General features: G+C 39.1%; 1 protein-coding gene and 1 long non-coding RNA gene across 2 annotated transcripts; both read left to right on the top strand.

Annotated features, from left to right (window-relative positions):
- Nucleotides 1–4,074: 4,074 nt before the first annotated feature.
- Nucleotides 4,075–20,407, top strand: LOC116689792 (uncharacterized). The gene is made up of 3 exons (XR_004332099.1): nt 4,075–4,210; nt 16,030–16,033; nt 20,397–20,407. It is a non-coding gene; the product is annotated as an uncharacterized LOC116689792 (long non-coding RNA).
- ptger4a (prostaglandin E receptor 4 (subtype EP4) a) lies at nt 11,329–13,606 on the top strand. The gene is made up of 2 exons (XM_032516413.1): nt 11,329–12,394; nt 12,887–13,606. The coding sequence occupies exons 1-2, from the start codon at nt 11,606–11,608 to the stop codon at nt 13,454–13,456; spliced, it is 1,359 nt and encodes a 452-aa protein (XP_032372304.1). The 5' UTR covers nt 11,329–11,605; the 3' UTR covers nt 13,457–13,606.
- Nucleotides 20,408–21,327: the final 920 nt, after the last annotated feature.

Below are 21,327 nucleotides of genomic sequence, written 5' to 3'. Positions count from 1 at the left end.
CTTTTGTAATGCATTACTCCCAACACTGGTTATGGTTATAAAAGGGATGTGGCTAAAGCCTAGGGGGCGGGTCAAACCCTCACCAATGAAGAAGGAATATCCGCTGAGTTCAATGACTGTACCTTAAACGGTTCAAAAGCCATAAAAGGGGGCATGGCTTAAGTACATGGGCGTGGATAAAGGGGGCGGCTCAGTATTTCATGTAAATCCGATAATATTTGTCATATAAGGCTTGTGTCCTGTCGCCAGCGGGGGGGGGGGCGCAATGACCAAAAGTCAGTTTTGGCCTGTAGATGTCCTCAGGCCTGGACCCTTGTGAAACGTGAGACATTTCTGGCAGATCTGACATTGCATTCAAAATGGCAGACTTTGTGTTGGGTTTAGGGAATGGCTCCAATGAGCTTTTCTGTACTTCTTGACATGCTACACATGTGTACCAAGTTTCGTTGGTTAAACAAACTGCAGGGCTCCATTTAAACTTTGTAGGGGGTGCTAGCGAGCCATTTTTGTGTGCCTATTAACCCTCATGTTGTCCTCGGGTCAAATTGACCCCTTTTCCTATATCAATGTTCTTTTTAAGTCCCCAAAATAACATGATTGATTCCTCGCAACGGTCTTTGGCAAGTACAAATCTCTACTTTCATTAATTTTGGGGCGTCTTATTCAATTTTATAGCATTTGAAAAACAAATTGAAGTGGTTTTTGAAATAGTATTGAGTAAAAGTTGACATATTCCAGTCTGTGATTATCATCAACATCCATTCCTTTAATTTTAGTCTAAATAATTCCTAATTTCTGCTTTTCTAACTCAAACATAGGATATAATTAGTATTAGTAGTATATAAATTAGTAGTATATAATAATAGTCCTATAAATGAGGTTCATTGACCATAAAGTAACTGTAAAACTAAAGTGTATAAGTTAGTTTCACATAGTGTAACATTGAAAAAAGCGTCCAAAGTGTTGAAAAAACGGATAAAAACGTAAGAAAAAGTGTTGATTTTGACGGGAAGATAACACAAGGGTTAAATAAAATAGTAATAAAATAGGTCAATTCTGACCAGACTTGATGCAACTGCCAATTTTTGTGACAAATGACACATTTTATTTGACAGAAGAAAGGAAAAAGGAGGAAGAATTCCTTCCGTTTCAATAGGGCCCTTTAGGGCCCTAAAAATCATAATTTGTTGCAAATAACAATTTATGTATATAAAGTTGTGTAAAGCAACTGTATTTTTCTTGCACAAGTAAAAGCAAAACAGCAATGCAATGTGAAAGTGTTAATTATGTATTTATGAGCAAATATCAGCACCATGTAAATCATCCAATACATGAGAGGACTCTACAGCATATAACCACCTGTGTGTGTGTGTGTGTGTGTGTGTGTGTGTGTGTGTGTGTGTGTGTGTGTGTGTGTGTGTGTGTGTGTGTGTGTGTGTGTGTGTGTGTGTGTGTGAGAGAGAGAGAGGAGAGAGTTTTCTGACATGGGATTGAAAGGGGTATTGCACAGAAGAATTGCTGATAGCCAATCTAGAGAAAACCAAATTCCAAAGAAATGCATTCATGGCCAGAAATAGTTTTTGTTCACAAAGGAAAGCCTAAATCACGCACCGTGGATCCAGATAACTGGGAGAATAAACACAAAGTGCACTTCTGTGTTTGTTAGAAGGTGAAACGATCAACCTGAGTGCAGGCATCAGCTAATACACAAACAGCATTCATTGGTAAAACAAAATCCACACGTAAACTGGAAAATAGAAAGGGAGTTGTTGAGTCTCCCCAGAAAGATAAGATAATAGATCTTTGGAGAAGAAAATGCTGTTGTGGTTGTGCACATAATACATTCATTGCACATTATGTTGCAACTATTCAGTATTCAGAACATGGTCTTGGGAATCAGCCTGGTATGCAGTCTGGGATGAATGAGCGGCACAAAATGCTGAAACAAGAAGTCTCCTTACTGACTGCTTTCCTGAGAGCAGCTCAGAAAAAATGTCATTACTCATGTTTAGTCCCTTTTGAATATCCTATACATATACATATACATATGGAGATGTTCCTTCTATTTCCTCCTGACATTGAGTCTGTAGGTTCTTTACTTGATCTTGGAATCAGCAGCTATTAATTAATTAAACTAGCTTAATTGAGCTTACTCTCTGAAGGCCGGTTGTCTTTTTTCAACTGTTTGTACTGTTTAAGTGGAAATTTACATATCAAAAGATTTAAAACGTATGACCTGTTTAGATCAAAGACTAAAGAAGGTGGGATGGAAGATCGCATCTAATCTGTTTGTATGTAATTGAGTCCTTTTTAAATTGCATTTCACGAAAAACACCTACCTAAGACACAAAACACTAATAAATGGCTGAACATGACCAAATAACGTCAGCTTACTCATTATAAACTGTATGAAAAGCATATATTAGATATTATCTAGTATATGTAGCAATAATGCTAGCTATGAAAAATATTTCTCTTTGCATATGAAGTTATTTCTCCATTCACAAAGGGTTATCATTTAAGTTTAATATCTTGTTTTGGTGTTTTGTGTGATGCATATCTCCCGCTGATAAAGCTGTGAGTGCGTAAAATCTATAGACAATGATTTACCTCGACTCTGCAGTAAAAATGAGTCATTCATCCTTTTATTTATTTTTTTGGGGGGCATTTTTAGGCTTTTATTCACATTGGACATATTCAGAAATGAAAGAGGTGGAATGACACGCAGCAAAGAGACGCAGTGCAGAGTCAAACCAGCATCAAGGACTAAAGCTCTACATATGGGCGCCTGCTCCACCAGGTGAACTACGCAGGCACCCCACTCATCTTTCTTTGTCGGCTTTTCGTCCTCAAACTCAAATTGAAACCCACTGGCTTGAAAAGTAACACAAGTGTTTCCATTTCTAGCTTGAAGGTTTTTTGGTGTTTGAGCAAGTGTCCAACAGGTGTGCTAACACAGCATGATGAAGTCAATCTAGTGAGACACGGTTAGGGGGGAAAAAGTCAGTCCGCATCATCTGATGCCCAGAGCCTTTTAAGTGTTTTAAAAGACCTGTGTGTGTTTTCGTGGAGAGGGAGGGTAGGTTTGTAGGGGAACTGTTTTCTGGGTGGTTTGACAAGAGAAAAGGGAATGCATTAGACATCAAGAGTTGAGTTGAGTCGAGCTTGGATACAGAACACCTGCTTCTGAAAAAAATGTTTTCATCTTTGTGGAATAAAGACACTTCAGCTGGTATTCCTTTTATTATTATTACATGTCATTTAACTGACACTGTTATCCAAAGCAACTTACAGTTGCTATACAGTGGGGCTCAAAAATGTTGGCACCCCAGGTAAAAATGTGTATTAATGTGCATAAAGAAGCCAAGAAAAGATGGAAAAATCTCCAAAAGGCATCAAATGACAGATTAGACATTCGTGTAATATGTCACAAAAAGTTAGATTTTATTTCCGTCATTTACACTTTCAAAATAACAGAAAACAAAAAAAATGGTGTCTGCAAAAGTTTGGGCACCCTGCTGAGTTAATACCTTGTACCCCCCCCTTTGGAAAGCTGAGACCTGACAGCGTCATGGATTGTTCTCAATCATCGTCTGGAAAGACCAGGTGATGTCAATCTCAAGGTTTTAAATGCCCAGACTCATCTGGCCTCGCCCCAACGATCAGCAACTGAAAATAGCTGACCCTCACAAAGCAGTAGAAAACCTTAAAAGAGCAGTGTGTGACAGACAGCCCAGAAATATAAAAGAAATGGAAGACTTTTGGAAGGAAGAATGGCCGAAGATAGCTCAAACAAGAACTGAAAGACTCTTGGCTGGCTACAAGAAGCGTTTTCAAGCTGTGATACTTGCCAAAGGGGGGTTATTAACTCTGCAGGGTGCCCAAACTTTTGGAGACGCCTTTTTTTTAGTTTTCTGTTATTTTGAAAGATGGAAAAAAAAATCTAACTTTTTTGACATATTACACGAACGTCTGATCTGTCATTTGAGGCCTTTTGGAGATTTTTTCTTGGCTTCTTCATGCACATTATTACAAATTTTTACCTGGGGTGCCCAAACTTTCTAGCCCCACTGTATATCAGAGGTCACACACCTCTGGAGCAACTAGGGGTTTAGAGTCTTGCTCAAGGACACATTGGTTGATGTAACGCAGTAGGAATCGAACCCTGATCTCCCACACCAAAGACATGTGTCATGTCCACTGCACCATCGTGGTAAAAGAAGCTTTAATTGAGCTAGCACATCCTCATCTAATCTTTTTAGGTATGGTACGTACACAGTCTGAACAATATGTTCTACTAAATGCCTGATTTGCACATTTTAATCCACTTCAGTCGCAGTTTTCAATTTTCCCATGGCTGCCTTTCCTCCCAGATTTTAACTTAGGTCAACAGGTTTCTGTTCCAATTTTTGATTCGTAAGTGGGATTTCTATCAGAGACCGCTGTGTCTGTCCTGTTCTGTAGCTAAAGCAGATTACAGGATGAGATGATGCTGCTTGTGTTGCTCGGGGCTCCAGAGAAACGCGTTCATTAGTCTTTCATCATTCATCAAGGTCAGCTGCTTCATATTTAACATTTTAAAGAGATTGAAAACAAATAATGTCTAATTTCTCTGTCTGATTGGTTTGAGGATATGCATGGCTTTTATCTGCCCCGACATTAGTGTATTGCCCACAAATTAAACAGTAGGCAGACGTCCTGTGGTAATTAGAAATTAGATTTATTTGCTGTCTGATTCATTTGTCCATTATTTTGTCCTTATCAGTTAATAGATAACCTTTTCAAGCTATTAAAGCATCTGCAAAGTTTTTCAATTGAAAACAAGTTTTTAAATTCAATTCATTTGCTACAAAATACCAAACTTAATCCTTAAAATAGTTTTGTTCACCTTATTTCTGAATTAATAAGAGACTTTGGCATCCTTTACTTGCAGTGTAAAAAACATTTAAAAATCCCTTCTCAGTCAGTGATAACTGAAAATTGAAATTGGAACCATTAACCATTAAACTGGTACTTTCCAACAGAACACTTTACAGTTACTTTACTATAATCAGTGTCATCCCTGTTGACTACTCTAGGATTCCCAACATCTTTAAAGAGCCCGTTTAATGAAAAACAAAAATCAATTTTTTCCAGGATTTGGGGTGTTATTTTGTGTCTCTGGTGTTTCCACATGCATACAAACTTGGAAAACATCCATGGTGTTTTGAGTGAGATACGGTTTTAGAATGCCCTCTGCCTTCAGTCTCCGGGTGAGCTGTTCAACATCTGCACGGCTTTTTACATCACTAGTCGAGAAAAAATGATCATACAAGGAACTTCAGTTACCGTATAGCATGTTATTTCTGATGTTTTTTACATGATGTAAATGTAGCGGTTGCTGTGTAAGAAATGTAAGAAAACCACAGTTGAGTCTGTAAGTGGATCTTTGGCCGTTTTTCCAGCACAAAATACACTTCTTCCAAAGACATGGTGCAAATACTGTCGATGCCCCCGTTTCACCTATTTGCCTGAAGAATGCTCTGATATCGATCCACATTACAGATGGCTCCTGTACCAGTGACCCTGCTATTAGGATATTTGATGATGCCAGTGTGACAGTATCTCCCTCAACCTCTGACCACTCAATGCCACAATATTTGATCTACAAAGCTTTGTGAAAGATTATTGACCCAACGCTGATGATGTGGATAGAACATGACGGAAGCAGCACCGTAGCTCCGGTCATGACACCGACACTGCCATGATAAAAATGTTATCCTAAAAATCAATCCTGTAAGAAAATACACCCACCCAAAACAAATAGTCCTTATTCCCCCAAACATTAAATGATGGGAGCATGGGGATAGCTGATGAGATATTGCCAGCATGAATTTAACTGTAAAACCAGATAGAACATAAGACTAATTGCATCTAGAAAACAATGCATCACATGCAATTGTTTAGATATGTCATCAAAGAGAAATGATCTTGTGAGCTAGGCTTATTAGTTGTATAATATGCAGTTAAGCAGCCAACGAGATTTATGATTGATCAGTTTAATCGGCTTTGCATATTTTCCTCCCCAACACATGAAAGTGGTTGGTCATTAATCTTCTCATGTAACTGTAAGCAAGAACGTGGATAAGCTGATTTCTTAAAAGGTTGAACTATTCCTTTAAGTCCACATAGGAAGTGCAACTAATCCATTAAACAAAGTCCAAAGTTAAAATAATAAAATGCTTAAAATCAATAGTTACCCCAACAGTAAATTATTAGTTAGCTACTTGATGTTGTATTACCAACATATTAGCAATAGACAGCTAATAGAATGGCTAGCTTGATGAGTAGTAAGGTGACTGCAGAAAAAAATTAAATTAACAAGTCAACAATCACAATTAACACCTATAAAAGGGGGCGACCCGGAATTTTTACAACAGGGTTTTTGGGGGAGTAGATAAAAGAGTAAATTTGCTGGTACAGTTGACAAAATGGCCAAAAGGTATTTCAAAACTTGCCCGGGGATTGGTGTTGGGAAAAGAGTTTCCAAAATGGTTGTCGTAAACAAGGTAGGAGGTTCCCCTTTCATTTAATGAGTGCCCCTAGGGTTGACAAACAGCATCCACTGTGTCCAAAACTGATTCCCAAACTCAGTAGTTAGAACTAAAAAAGCCATTAATTTAAAAAGCAATGTCGGTTTTGTCATGGGTTTGTTTTGGCAAGTGGCTGGTTTTTGCACCATTTTGCCAATTTTTCTCATCAGCAAGTAAATCCCGTGTGCTTTTCCCTGGGGGTCATGGCATAACGGGTTGGATGTAAAGATTAGCGAAATGTCCCCAATTTTGGCTTTTTTTTTTGTCCCTTTTTATGTTACCCCAATAAGTCTGCAACCAAGGTCATTTTACAGCGTTTGTAAGTTACAGTTTTTTAAGAACGAAAGCGGGGATAACACGTTTTAAAAAAACCCCCATAAGTTGCTGTTTACGTTTTACGAGGAAACCCCCTTAGGATAAACCCTTGTGCTGGAAAATAGTAAAATGATGTGGTTTAATGTTAAAGAAAAATGATAAAAATGCTTTATGAACTTTTGTTTTTGAGGCTTTTCGTCCCAAAAAATAGGGTAAAACGTCTTGGGTTTTATGACTGCCATAATTGTGTGACAGCATGTTTCATTATGTACAGAGGAGGGGGGTAATTTTGATCTTTTAACAGCAGTAAATGAAAACTTATTCTTAAAAAAATTTGGATAGATGATTACTTGAGATTAGAATCAACAGCCAAACAAAAGACAGGGTTAATCGATGTCTACTGTGAAACTCAAAAACAGAAAAGTGTTTTCTTTTTTTTGTTGGGTTCATTTAAAATCTGTGCCGTTCAAAATTTTTATTTAATTCTCTGCACTGCAGCTTTGGTTTTTGAGTGAGATTGGGATACGGATGTTATTAAAAAATTACCAAAACTCCAGAATAAAACACGTCCCAATTCTTTTTAAAAATTTTAATTTAAACACAAAAATGCAGGTTTTTTTTCAAGCCAAAAAAATCCGTCCCAAAATAGGCTCATTCTTAAATATTAATATTCTGGCCCCTTTTTAGGGTTATAACTGTATTTGGGGGTTCCCCCCCCCAAAAAAAGGTTTACTGGTTTTATTTTAAAAAACCCCCCATTTTTTGGGTACTGCACCCTTGGGTGCAAAATCCGGGGTTTTACCCTGTGGGTTTTTGGTCTTTTTTTTAGCAACAGTGTGAACAAACCACTTTTTACCATCTTTTTTTGGGAAAGGGCGAATTTCGCAGTAGTTAGGTAACAATTTTCCCTCGTTTGCTGGGGTTTTTTCAAATTCGGCAATTTCAAGGCAGATTAGTTGGAGGGGCTTCTTTTATTTTTGGAATACCTGTAGGAAAAAGGGACATGGGAAATAGTTATTTTTGAGGGTTATGGTTTAACAGTGTGGTTTACATTGAAGTATTTATCGGTCATGGTGGGTAGAAATGTTTTTCCATTTTGAATGAGTAGCAGGTACGTAGAAGTACAGGTTTGGGCCCCCCTTGTGTCGTAGGGAAAACCGTGCACATTTTTTTTCATAATATGGGCCCTTTAAAGATGGGAATCTAATAGCCCCGAGATAACTCCCTGGTTTTAGTAACCCCAGTTGTAAACTGTTATACTGGGAAAATAGCTACAGGTAAAAGTTTTAAAATTTTCAATGGGCTCCGTATAAAAGGGTTTTTAAAAAAAAGTAAAAACATTATTTGTTTACTAAACCCCACGTTTTTAAAAAGCTTAAAAAAACCCCCGATAAAAGTTTTTAAGTTTTTTCCCCAAATTTTTTAAAAGGGTAGTTCAAACATTTTTTGAAAATATGTCCCTTCCCTGTATTAGCCAATATTTAAAAACCCCTCCTTTTTATTGTGTAGCTGGAGCCAGAGCTTAGCCTAGCATAAAAACCAGACCAGCTACTTCCTGTAGTCAATGCCAGGCCGTTGCCTGGCAACAGCTCCCTGCCAAGACTTTGGTTTCTGTACAGATGAAAGAAACAAGATACAACATGTTTGAGACGTGAACTTTAGAGGTGCTGATAGGTGTGTTTAGATCCTTTTGAGACAGGAGTGTTGTCTTCTCCCTAGTTTATGTCTTTATGCTAAGCTAAGTTAGCAAAATACATCTTTACTGCACAGACTTGTGGAATTAATATTCTCAGCTGACTCTGCAAGAAGGTGAATGTGTATCTCTCAAAACAAACTATTCTTTTCAGCCAATATGTTTGAGAAAGAGCTCAGAAAAATGATATATACTATATATACTGTATATATAAATATACAGTATATATATGCCATATGTTATAATTGTATGGAGAGACTAGCATGAAGCTAGACAGCTAATCAATCAGTGAATATCATGCTTGTATTAGTGTCAAGGTTTAAATCATCAGCATGCAAGTTAATTTACAAATATGTAAATTGTGCTTATCCAGTCAGTTTTGTCAGTTATGAAATGTGTGGGTGTTTACAGTAAGCGGCGCGTCCCACTCCCAGCACACATTGTGCGGAATAGACCAGGAATGAAGACTGTTTTTTTTTTCTTTGACCCATCCCACAAGTTACCGACTGTGTTGGAACATGTTCACAGAGATCATGTTTTACTCTGCAGGTAGCTGTGGAGTCACTCAACAAAAAAGGCCCGTGGCAAACTGTGATCTCAGGCGATAAATCATAGGCTTGAACTCAAGCATTAAACCAAAAGATAGACACATTGACACAGGGAAAATCATCCAGAACTACACCTTAATACTGTAGCAAGAACAGTGTGCCCCATACACATAATTCTAGTTTCCCTCCCTTGGTGCAATTGTCCCTCTTGTTCTAGCTATAAATTTAAATTCCTAAGAGCTATTACATGAGAAAAATGAAGGAGTGTTTTCCACCAATTGGCACTGCTTGGTGGATATAAGAGTCTATAGAACCAACAAAGACACAATGTAGTAATTGTTTGGCACAGGAATTAAAGCCTGGAAGAAATGTTGTGTTTTGGAAGTTTTTTCTTTGCTTTCCTCAAAATACAAAGTCTAACAAAAAAACAAATGCACAAACAGAAAGTCCCACTCGGCTGTGTGATTGTCTTTCCACGGAGCATAACTTTATTTACAGGAAAATCGATTCTTTCGGCAGTATTGGTGGTCGTTGCTCCGAGTCTGCAATGTGGCCAGGTTATCTGACATCAACAAACAAATCCAGGAAAAGGCACATTCACAGGAAGACTTATCTTTCAAATCTACTCACAGAACATTCTGCGAGGCTTGAAACCAGAGACACATGTACAGAAAAACCCAACAGGAGTGTGGAATCCTATTTTACACGTACACACAGCGTGTCAAACGCTCACAAAAGCATTAAATAACAGCTAGGTTTCAAAGGGTTGACATGTCAAGGCCAATGTCTACGTATCAATGGCATGCCTAAGAAAATATTTTAATCAAGGCTACGACGCACATAATCAAAACAGGGTTTCCCCCTTTTCAATTCTTAAATAAATCCCAGAAATTGGCAACAAAGAAAATAACAAGTGTGTTTTCCAAGAGCACAGGGTCAGTCTAGTGGGATGACGTCAGGCTCAGGGTCTCAGTTCCTCAGAGTTCAACATGTTCTGTGAAAGCAGTCACAATATTAACCAATGCAGATCTGTACTAATTGTGTTGAAAATCCCATTTTGACAAACCCTTGCTGCTTTTTCACACGTATGATGGTGTTCTGAAGAATCCATCTAAATGGGGCTTGTCTATTTAAGAGAAAGGTAATACGTTTTCACTAAGACTTCCTTTCTAGTCCACCTGTTGTTTCTTAAATGAACCTCACAGCTCACACAAATGGGAGATCTCGGCTTCTTTCTTTTCCTGCTTTGGAAGAAATCACGTCCAAATAGACTGAACGGAGGAATGTCTGATTCTAGGAGTTTTTTTATAAAGAAACCAAGCAACACAGAGTGAATAATTGCATGTTTTGTTTCGCAGTTTAAGTCATGAGACCTACCGTCCAATCAGAAACTCTGGCGTCATCGCTGATTTTGATGATGGGCACAAATTAGGTTATGCTGCAGTCATTTGCATGTGTTTTACTAAATGTGTTAGTTAGATGAATGCATTTTAAAGGCTTAATAAAAATTTTCTTATCTCAAAATGATCATAGAAATATGGTTTTTAATCTAAGACACATTAAGACTAAGCAGGATAGCTTTATTATATATCTGCATGACATTTAGTGAACCAGGAATATATTAGATTAGATTAGATTTTTATCCATAAGTATGAGTTTACTTATTGCAAATCAATCCTATTATGAGATTATTATTGAGACTTTTTATTATACATTTTTATATCATATATCTACTGTCATATCATGCCTTACATGATCTTATTTATGTTTAATGTTTACCTTGCATCTGCAAAGGTCAGTCTTAATATTACTTTATTTTAAGATTATTTTAGGTTTTTCTTAATATGACTTTATTTTAAGTTTAGGTTATTCTACATTTTTTTTCATTAATGACCATTAATTGCTCTGGGTTGTAGGCCTCATCTATGATTACAATGTTAAAAACAATATCAATTTGTTCTTGTGGTAACATTGAAATCACAAATTTACATTTTGTAAGAATTTCAAGGGTTTTTTTCATGCATTTTTTTACTTCTGTTAAACAGTGTTTCACAAAAAAGTATTGTGTCATAGGTATGTCCAAGGCCTTAAATGCACCACTGTACAGCTGCTGAGGGCTGTGAAGTGAAACTGAGGGGAGGGACTGAACCCTGCAGGAAGTTTGAAGGCAGAACCTTATTTCAATGAAGTCGTTGGTGCCTGTTGCCTGTCTTTATCTCTCTGTCCGTGCAAGTGTAATGTGCTTCTGTCTGAGTCTGTGTAGCAGAGGATGTGTTTGTCGTCGCTAACCACAGAAGCCACATGATGCTCTTCAAGGGAGATAACTTCTTGATAAGTTAGTATTAAGATAAGGTGCAAACTGTTTGTTTTTCGGAATTGACAATGTCAACTACAAATAATCCTCCTGCTCTGGACTGGAAATACTGGCGTTAGGGAAAAGTTGTTTCACTCGTGTTGAACTGCATTTGAAGGACATAATGAATCAAATTAATGAGTCCATGACGGGGAAGACCATGGTCCCGACCATTCCGTCTATTATGTTCATTTTCGGGGTGGTTGGGAATGTCATCGCCATCGTGGTTCTTTGTAAATCTCGCAAAGAGCAGAAAGAAACCACGTTTTACACGCTGGTGTGTGGACTGGCCGTCACGGACCTCCTGGGCACACTGCTGGCCAGTCCGGTCACCATCGCCACTTATGTGAAAGGCTCGTGGCCCGGAGAGGACCCACTGTGCCAGTACTTTGGATTCACCTTGCTTTTCTTCTCTCTGGCGGGGCTCAGTATCATCTGTGCCATGTCGGTGGAGAGATACGTCGCTATAAACCATGCTTACTTCTACAATGACTATGTGGACCAAAAATTGGCGGGTTTGACTCTTTTGGCTATCTACATCTCAAACGCGCTTTTCTGCGCTCTGCCGATTAGCGGATTTGGACAGGTGAAGAAGCAATACCCGCAAACTTGGTGTTTTTTAGAGTGGAGGAGTAACAAGACCAGCGATGCCGCTTACTCCTATATGTATGCAGGTTTCAGCTCTATTCTTATTTTCGCCACTGTTATCTGTAACGTGCTGGTGTGCGTGGCTTTGATTCGGATGCACCGGCGCTTCGTACGCAGGATGTCCTTGGGAACCGATCAGGGGCGCAACGTGGACCCGCAGAGGAGAGGACGCAGCTTTGGACGTCTGGCCGGTGCAGAGATTCAGATGGTCATTCTTCTTATAGGCACTTCGGCAGTGGTGCTTATCTGCTCCATCCCACTTGTTGTAAGTTATCTTTTTGAGCTATTTCTATCCTTTACGCACTGATATTTTACGCACAAATGTCGTTATCTTTGTAAATAAAAGGGAATTTGGTTAAGCATTTTTACCCAAATCCAAGTAAATGATCAGAAAGCAAAGTTAAAACATTTCAGTTGTTGTACTCAACAATTTTCTTCATGCCCCTTTTTAGCCACTAATATCTACTCTTTATTCCTTCTATCCATTACGCAGTTTTTACGCACGGCTGTTTTACGTGGAAATACTAATTTTTGTACACGAAAAGTTGATACAAACACATTATTAAAGAACACAAGTTCAAACATAATGCTATTTGGCTTTTAATTACCTTTCTTACCCTACTGTTTCTCTTTTGCTGCTCCATGCTTTTATTAGTGTGCTTCTCAATGTTCCTCATAGAAACACACCCACAGCTGGACTCTCACGCGTGTTTTGAAACATTTATCCATCTACTTAGTTTTCTTTCTTCCTTTGCAGGCTCAGGTGTTTTTGAACCAGCTGTATAAGACTCCCGTGGAGCTGAGGTTGGAGAAAAACCCTGATCTACGAGCAATACGCTTTGCCTCTTTCAACCCCATTCTTGACCCCTGGATCTACATCCTGCTCCGCAAGGCTGTTCTTCTCAAGCTCATTGAGAAAAGCAAGTGCTTATTTTGCAAGATAGGAGCACGGAGGCAACAGGGACAGGAAAACTTCCGCTGTATAGATGCTCATCCACTCTCCTCTGCCATCTCTAACCGGGACTCACACTTCCTGGTCTCTCAAAACTTGCAAGACTTCACCAGCAGCTCCCAAACCTACCTCTACCTGCCAGAGGGAAGTGAAATGTACAACGAAAGCTGCCATGAAGCAGATAGAGTCTCAGGTTCACGACCTTCATCGGTCAGAAACTCACAAGCGTCCTATTCCTCTGAGCAGGGCAGCGTCGAGACTCAGAGTAGAGATGGGACAAATGTATATAGGGAACTTTCAGCTCTGCCGTGTCCAAAAGACCCAGCACTTCATGTGTCGTTGAGCACTGAGACAGTGGTGGAAAAATGTATCTGACTTATCTCTGAGTTAGAGAGGTAGATTGTCTACTGAATGACTTCCTCCAAAAGTGAACTTTTAAACCTCAGAAGAATGAGGGGAAGGCACATGAAAATAATAAATGACTCTTCTTGTGAAGTCAGGCACATGAAGCTAGAAAGAGAAAAAGATACTCTGAAGTGCTTTGAGCTTTATCGTCCTGTTGCTCTCTGTTTCAGCACCCAGCTACCTCAAGTGATGACCATCTCTGACTGTGTGAGCAGATTTGGTTATTTTGCCCAAAACAGATGTTCTAACTGAGACAACACACTTTTTCATGACGCAAGTGACAGTGATGGAAATAGCTATCCTTCCTTATTTCAGTTACTTTATTCAATCATTGTGGAAATCTTTAGTGTGAAGTAGACGGGGCTCAGTTGTTTAGAATAAGTGAGTCATAAGCTTGTGGTCAATATGGTAAATGAAAGTAATCATTGTCATGTGTTCAACCAATATATGGATTGGATTTAACAGACGCTATTGTACAGTGTTTCTTGAAGGACGTGTTGTGTTAGTTCCATGACAGTGCAGTATTATTATGTGGAAAACACGACTAATTGTTCCTCAGCCCTGGATAAGCATACAATATGTCATCTCAAATTATAAAAACTTGCTTTTTCCATCATGCAATGAGGGTACAAAGAATCAAGGCACATAACATAAAACCGAAAGGGGACCAAGAATCAAATGTAGTAGCTGTAGTACTCCTGTAGCATAGTTATTAACACTAAACCATTTTTTTACGGCTTTTACAGAAAATGTGGTGTAAATCCAGTTGCTTAGGATGAAGATAATTCATCACACCTGTGAGCTTGAGAAAACATTGTGTTATAGATGATCAATGTTGTGTTATATATTGTTTGTAATAAAACATATTCTTCCCTAGGAGAAGGTTCTATTTGATAAATCACAACTCTAAAGGAATCATCCACCCTCAATAAGTATGTGTTTGATGAGTACCTATGCTCATAAATCGCTATCTTACAACATTACCATCCATAAAAAATACTTTACAAAATAGTTTTGTATTAGTACTAACAGTTATTTGCATTAGCAGTTGCTTCATTAGCTGATTGTTCTCACTCAGTGGATTCATTAGTTACTCAAAATGTCAGAAAATTGTCCGTTTTTGTGATCCTATTCTGTGACACATTTTTTCCAATGGAAGAATTATCGTTTTTAATAGTCTTAATTCAATTTAAGTCAACAGACACCGTCAGCTGCGGTCTTACCACTACATATAATAGACTAGACTGTTGAACCCCTATTTGTTCGAGCTTTTACACTTAAATGAGCTTTATGTCTTAGTTTCGGCAGCTTTAAAGCACACAGCCTGCCTCCTTTTCCCTGTTATTAAATCGGCTCCAGTTTGTATGCCACGGATCATGTTCTTGCCTTTCTTGTTTCTCTTGTTGCTGTGAATTTTACTTGTTGGTGAGTAAAAGTGCGAAACACGTCCCTCGAGATTGTATGGTATAATTATATTTGGTTAAAGGTAAAGTATGACATACAAGAGGCCTGTTAAACAAGGTATTTTAAAGTATGTTTTAATATCTTTAAATTATGCATTTTATTTTGTGTTCCGTTTATCTTGTAACGTCAAAATGTATATTGCAGCTGTAAATTCTTGCCCACACTATTGTTACACAGCAAACATGACCTTTGACCTGTCATCACATGTTGTCCATATAAAGCGGAAGTTAATAATTTGAGCACCAAGTTTCTCACACTCTTTTTTTTTTTTTTCCAGCCAAGGTTTAGTGATATCATCTCATGACCTCCATTAGCAAATGGCCTTGAGAATATCAGGCTTCTCCAAAGTTTATAGACAAATATACAAAGGTTTAACACTCTGGAATAAGGTTACGGAAAACATAGATTTTTCCAAGTCTACAAAAAGCCTCTGGATCTTGGTGATGTGTCAAATAGCTAATACCAGACACACATAGAAACAGAGTCTGAAGGGGAAAAAATCCGGGTCTCAGGAAGAAGACCTGGCCGAGAGAGCTTCTCTACTGAAACAATAAACCCAATCTTAGGCCCCAATTCATTGCAGTTAAGCCTGGACAAGCAATGCAGTGGCTTAGGCAAACATGTCATAGAGACGCATGTAAAAACAGAGTGTCAGAGAGTCCTGCAGAATTTGGGAACAAAATATATTAATTGAACTCAACTGAAACATGTGATTGTACAGTAGCAGGGCCACTGTTAGGCACGCAACAAGTCCTCCACTTGATCCACTTTGCTCTCACCAGAGTCTGACATTTTACTTAATAAAATGTGGAAATGGACAATCAATGAGGCTTTTCCACCTTTGTGAACTGGTCTACATTCACACAAGTCTTTTGTGCTATCAACATGAGGATTATTTTGTTGGATATGTGGCATGAAAATGTCACTTTATGACTTTTTTTTTAACATTAATATGCGTTCCCCTGCCTGTGGTCCCCCAGTGATTAAAAATGGTGAGCGCTGTAAACCAAGCCCTTGGTATTCTGCTCTGCTTTTCATCATCATTCATTGATAGCACGAAAATACTTGTGTGAATGTAGACCAGTTCACAAAGGTGGAAAAGCCTCATTGATTGTCCATTTCCACATTTCATTAAGTAAAATGTCAGACTCAGTTACGTTCTGTACACCCTGTCTCCTCATGTGCTAATTGACAACGGCAGAAAACACCTGCTGCTCCTCCACGTCGGCTGTCACCCTCAGTTGAAATTACACTAAACAATCCCAGTCTGGAAACAAGCCAGAACCAAAGCAGAACTGACAGGAGCTGATAAATGTCTAAAGGTGGTGTAAAGGTCATGCACTTCTTCCCTGAAGGGATGGAGAAGATAGGAAATGATCTGCAGTGTGTTTCCCTCAAATTAGTGCCAGCCAATATCCTTCTTTGTCCATGAGGCAATATGATCCTAGTGCTAATGTACTATCAGATTAATGAGGCCTTGTTTGGTGCGTTGTGTTATTTGTGTGAATGCTGATTCAGCAGCCGATTCTTTATTATTCACTTTTCTTAGGTCACTTCTGCATGGGTTGAGCAATGAAAAACATTAAAATATCAAGATTTTCAACTCTTAAAGCTGATGGGACATCGTAATGTTTTAAACATTAAGCTTTTTTTTACAATGAAAGTCAATGAGAGCAGGCTTCAAATCCTTTTTCACTTCAAAATACTACTCCTACTTCATACTTTCACCTACAGACACCCATCAAACTTTAAACCATTCACAAAAGCTTAAGTTACTAGGTTCTATCCAAGCAGTTTGGTATCTTTAACAGTTTTTGTCAAAATCAAGTTTAAGTTTAGTGTTCCTTTCAAGAAGTTTATAATGGGTGTGTATTGTGTGACTAAAGGCCGTTTTAGGCTTCTGGGTCGAATCAACGGCGTACCCCCGCAGACCCCTCTGCATCTTTGCTGGAACCTGTAGCCTGACGTGCACCTCTCGGCCGTGGCTTGACAGCGTTGCATTTCCCCCAGACTCGTTTCCTGGTTCTCCTTCTCCAGAAACATCACAAAATCAAGGAGAGGGTTAACCTTTACTGCTACATACAGTATGTCTCACCTTGGTCAGAAAGCACAGGGGAGACACTTTGTTCTAGAGTCAGTACACGCGCCAAAGCGGCCACTCTCTCACTTCTCCCTCTACCACACACTCCCCCCAAACACACACATGTCAGCTCGACGCACACACACCAGCGCACATGTGAAAACACCAGGCCACTTAGGTTACGGCGAAATCTCTCGCGTTGATAAAGTGGATGATGTCATCGCTAGAGCACAGAGCCTTAAAAAATCATCGTAGTCCCTTCTCTATAACTTGCTCTCACATCCACAATTTGTCCTTGTCATACAACACATACACATCAAAACATGGGCTTGTTTAGTTTCACCCAATGTTCTCATGTATGAAATAGGACTTGTACCTGTTCCTCGGTGAGCTTCCAAATGACAACAGATCCAAATGTTCCTCCATTTGCTGCCTATGACATCCTTGACATTTCCTCGCAATAGCACAGCAAACCACTTTTTTGAATTGCTGATGTGCCCACATTTTGAATGTTCCACATACGTTTTCATATCATTAGTTCTCAAAGGACTTCCTGCGCTGAAGATGAGGTCATTTCACTCATACCACCTAAAGTTTAGGCTGTCTAAGCCTTTCTTTCATTATTCGTGAACACCTACAACTTTAAATGTAAATGTGCTGTATTTATATAGCGCTTTTCCAGTCTTAACAACTGCTCAAAGCGCTTTTACATCTACAGGAAACCTTCACCATTCACACACATTCATACACTGTGGCCGGGGCTGCCGTACAAGGTGCCACCTGCTCATCAGATAAACATTCACACACATTCACACCCCGCTGCGCAGCACCGGGGGCAACTCGGGGTTCAGTGTCTTGCCCAAGGACACTTCGACAATGACTGCAGGGGCGGGGATCAAACCACCAACCCTCCGATTGGCAGGCAACCGCTCTACCACTGAGCCACAGCCGCAACTTTAATGCAAAGTGGCTTTCATTCAACTTTTAAAGATATATTAATTAAAACAGTTATCACTTTACCACATTTCTTACAACTTCACTTTCTTCTTACACATTTTAACCAGCAATCCAGTTTAGCTTTAGCATTAGCTTTTCAATAAAACTTTAATTGTTCCAAATATTTTTTTTAAATCAAAATCTGAATCAGAATATGCCAGGTATGAGGACACAAGGAATTTTGCTTTGGATTATTGCTCACAATATGCTTACTCATACAAAACTAACAATAAATGCACAAACAGAAACAAGACAGGTTGATACAATAGTAGAATGAAGAATGCAAAGTATGCAGGAGTAAATTATAATTATGATAGTTATTATTTTAATTATGGAGCATAGTGCAAAGTATGCTGTAATAAATAAGTATTATGTTATTATACAGGTATCATGTTACAATATGAAGAGTATGAACAGCTCTGAAATAGAGAATGATGAATGAATAATAAGTGGAACCAGTAAACAGGTGCTGTCAGAGACAGTGTTGCTGGGTTATTGCTCAGGAATTGAACCTGACACTGTGAGTCAGAGGTCAGCTGTTCATCAGAGAGATGGCTTGTAGAAATAAACTGTTCCTGAGTCTGTTAGTTTTGGCGTGCAGTGCTCTGTAGCGCCCCCCAGAGGGGAGAAGCTGGAACAGGTTGTGTCCAGGGTGAGATGGGTCTGCAGTGATGGTTCCTGACTCTGGAAGTGTAGAAATCGTGAACGGAGGGCAGCTTGGCACCGATGATCTTTTCTGCAGTCCTAACTATCAGTAGTCTGCTCCTGTCCTTTGTGGTGGCAGACCCAAACGGTGCCATGAGGGCACAAGCCATGTTGGTTCCCTAAGCATAATTCCTTTATGATTTAATTTAATTTATACTGTTTATTGATCCCCAGTGGGGAAATCACAATTCACACTGTGTTTGTTAGTGATCAATACACACAGGCATGAAATACACACACATGCTCAGGACCTGATCATGCACAAATGGAGAGATTTCAGAGTGGGCTGCCAGTGCTGGAACAGCATGCTGAGCAGTTGGGGGGGTTGGGTGCCTTGCTCATGGGCACCTAGCAGTGCCCAGGAGATGAAGTGGCATCTCACCAGCTACCGATCCGTACTTGAACTGGCGACCCTCCGGTTCTCCGGTTCTGGCAGGTGTCTCTGTGAGTAGGTCTGGATTTCAGTTGTCCAATCTGCATGCACAAAAGACATTGCACGCATTACACGCAGGCCGCTGACACACCCATGGGTGACCCACGTGCACATAAGACGTTACACGCAGCACAATGGCGTACAGAACTAAACATGGAGGCCACTGTGTACTGTTGTTCAACATACTTTTGTGTAAATAAACCAGGAATGCCGGTGATTTATATGCATATTTGGAAGACAATACCACTGCTGTGTAACAAAAAATGGGTTTCTCTGTGTGAAAAATACTAATTATTCATGCTTTTAATGTAACTGTTTTTTTAGTTATAATTTCATAATAATGACGAGATGAGACAGCACCGTCATGGAATGAAGATTGTGGCGATGTCAACATGCACAATAATTAATAAAAAGATGAGAACTTGTTGGTTTAACTATATTGTTTATTGTTAATTTTTTCAATTTAATTTTAATTAACCTTTGTTTAATCAGGTGAGACCAATTGTAAAACCTGTTCTGCAAGGGCAGCCTGTTCAAGACATACAGCAATATAAAAAATCAGAGAAAAAAAAACCTTGGCTTTATTATGACTTCTGTTTGAGTCACATTATGTCATCTTATAATAACATTATCTGATCTATTTGACTCTTATGTTCTCTTAGTGCAGCATGGCCATGTGTTTAGTCCAGTTGGGGACAGCGATGCGGACAGCTCCAGATTAGGAATTAGTCACACTGCTGACTGTTAAATCCCACACAAAAATACAGTATGTACTGTAGTGGGCTCATTTCAAAGGTTTTTAAGCAGAATCATGTACACCAGCAAGTTCCCATGAAATCAGCTGCTAATTAGTAACTTTGATCTCCTCTGTTATATAATACCCAAGCAACTATAGGAAAAACCTAACCACACGAGATGACCTGTCAAACAACATCCAATCAGACACAGATATATGGATTTTTAAATAAACTTATTGTTGCCTACATGTTTAAACCTATTTCTAATGGAGAGTTTCCCTTTAAAAAGTGAAATAAGTTTGAGTTCTGTGTAGAAGTAGATAAAAGATTTCCCTATCTGGTTAAAAGCATTTGCCTGGAAGTGTATTGTTTCTCCAGAAAAGAGAGTCCAATTGATATGTGTGTGTCATTAAATGTGTGTGGGTTGTGTCTATCAAAGTGTACAGTCCACAGTAGGTCAAATAATCTCAGGGGGGGTAGAGTTCACTGAATCAGCAAACTCATATCAGTCACATACGGTAACTCTCAAAAATGTTGAAATGTAATATTAAAATATGAATGACTATTCATGAGTCAGCAGCTGACACTGGCTGTGCACCTTCCACATTCTGGGTTTAAATTCATGACTCGTGTCTTTGTTGGTTTTTCCAGTTGTGTTGTTCTTTGGCCGAGACTTGGATGGATCCTGAAGTGCCAGTGCAATCCAACCGCTGATCTGGCAGCCACTTTCTTCTTTTTGATAAAGCCTTGAAGCTGAAGGAGCTGATGGGACTACATTTCACTAGAATTGCACCTTGTTTGATTTCATGTGACAAATTAAAATTGATGGATTGGCTGGCTGAAATTCAACCAGTGATCTCAGCTGTGTTTTGTCGTGTGTTTTTTGTTTTTTTAAGACAAAAAGCAGCAAGAATACTTTCCTAATGTTTGACAAAAATCCAACGACCAGCCCATCTGAAGCTCACTTATGAACACATTATTTCCTTTATGTTGTATGACTGTGTAGACTTAGTGTGGGCTTCATGTTGCGGTGTTACAGGGGTTGTGTGCCATACTTTGTTTTGGCTTGGCGAAGTAATTCTTGTAAGTTTCAGGAAACTACGTAAAGTTTAAAATACATAAAGTGTAACCCTCCATTTCAGTGAGCTTTAGGTGCCGGTGGGTGTTTTTGGTTACCTTTGGAGAGACCCACTAGCTGACCCTGTTTCCAGACTTTATGCTACGCCAACTGGCTTTTCATCGAACTCACGGCAAGAAAGCAATAGGTGCTGTAGTGTGTGTGTGTGTGTATGTGTGTGTGTGTGTGTGTGGTATATGTGTAGAGCAGTTTAAAACTTGTTTGTGTCAGGTTTGAGCACTAAATGTGATAGTTTAACCACACAGTTTGAGGTCAACAGAGTGCCACGTGCTCACGCTTACTGGAAGC

The sequence above is a fragment of the Etheostoma spectabile genome, chromosome 5, assembly GCF_008692095.1.
Source record: "Etheostoma spectabile isolate EspeVRDwgs_2016 chromosome 5, UIUC_Espe_1.0, whole genome shotgun sequence".
Lineage (NCBI taxonomy): Eukaryota > Metazoa > Chordata > Actinopteri > Perciformes > Percidae > Etheostoma > Etheostoma spectabile.
This window is presented reverse-complemented; position numbering and strand designations above follow the sequence as displayed.

Coding starts and splice junctions, on each gene's coding strand:
- ptger4a (XM_032516413.1), top strand. CDS start 11,606: ATGAATCAAATTAATGAGTCCATGACGGGGAAGACCATGGTCCCGACC. Junction 12,395..12,886: donor TCTGCTCCATCCCACTTGTT/GTAAGTTATCTT, acceptor CTTCCTTTGCAG/GCTCAGGTGTTTTTGAACCA.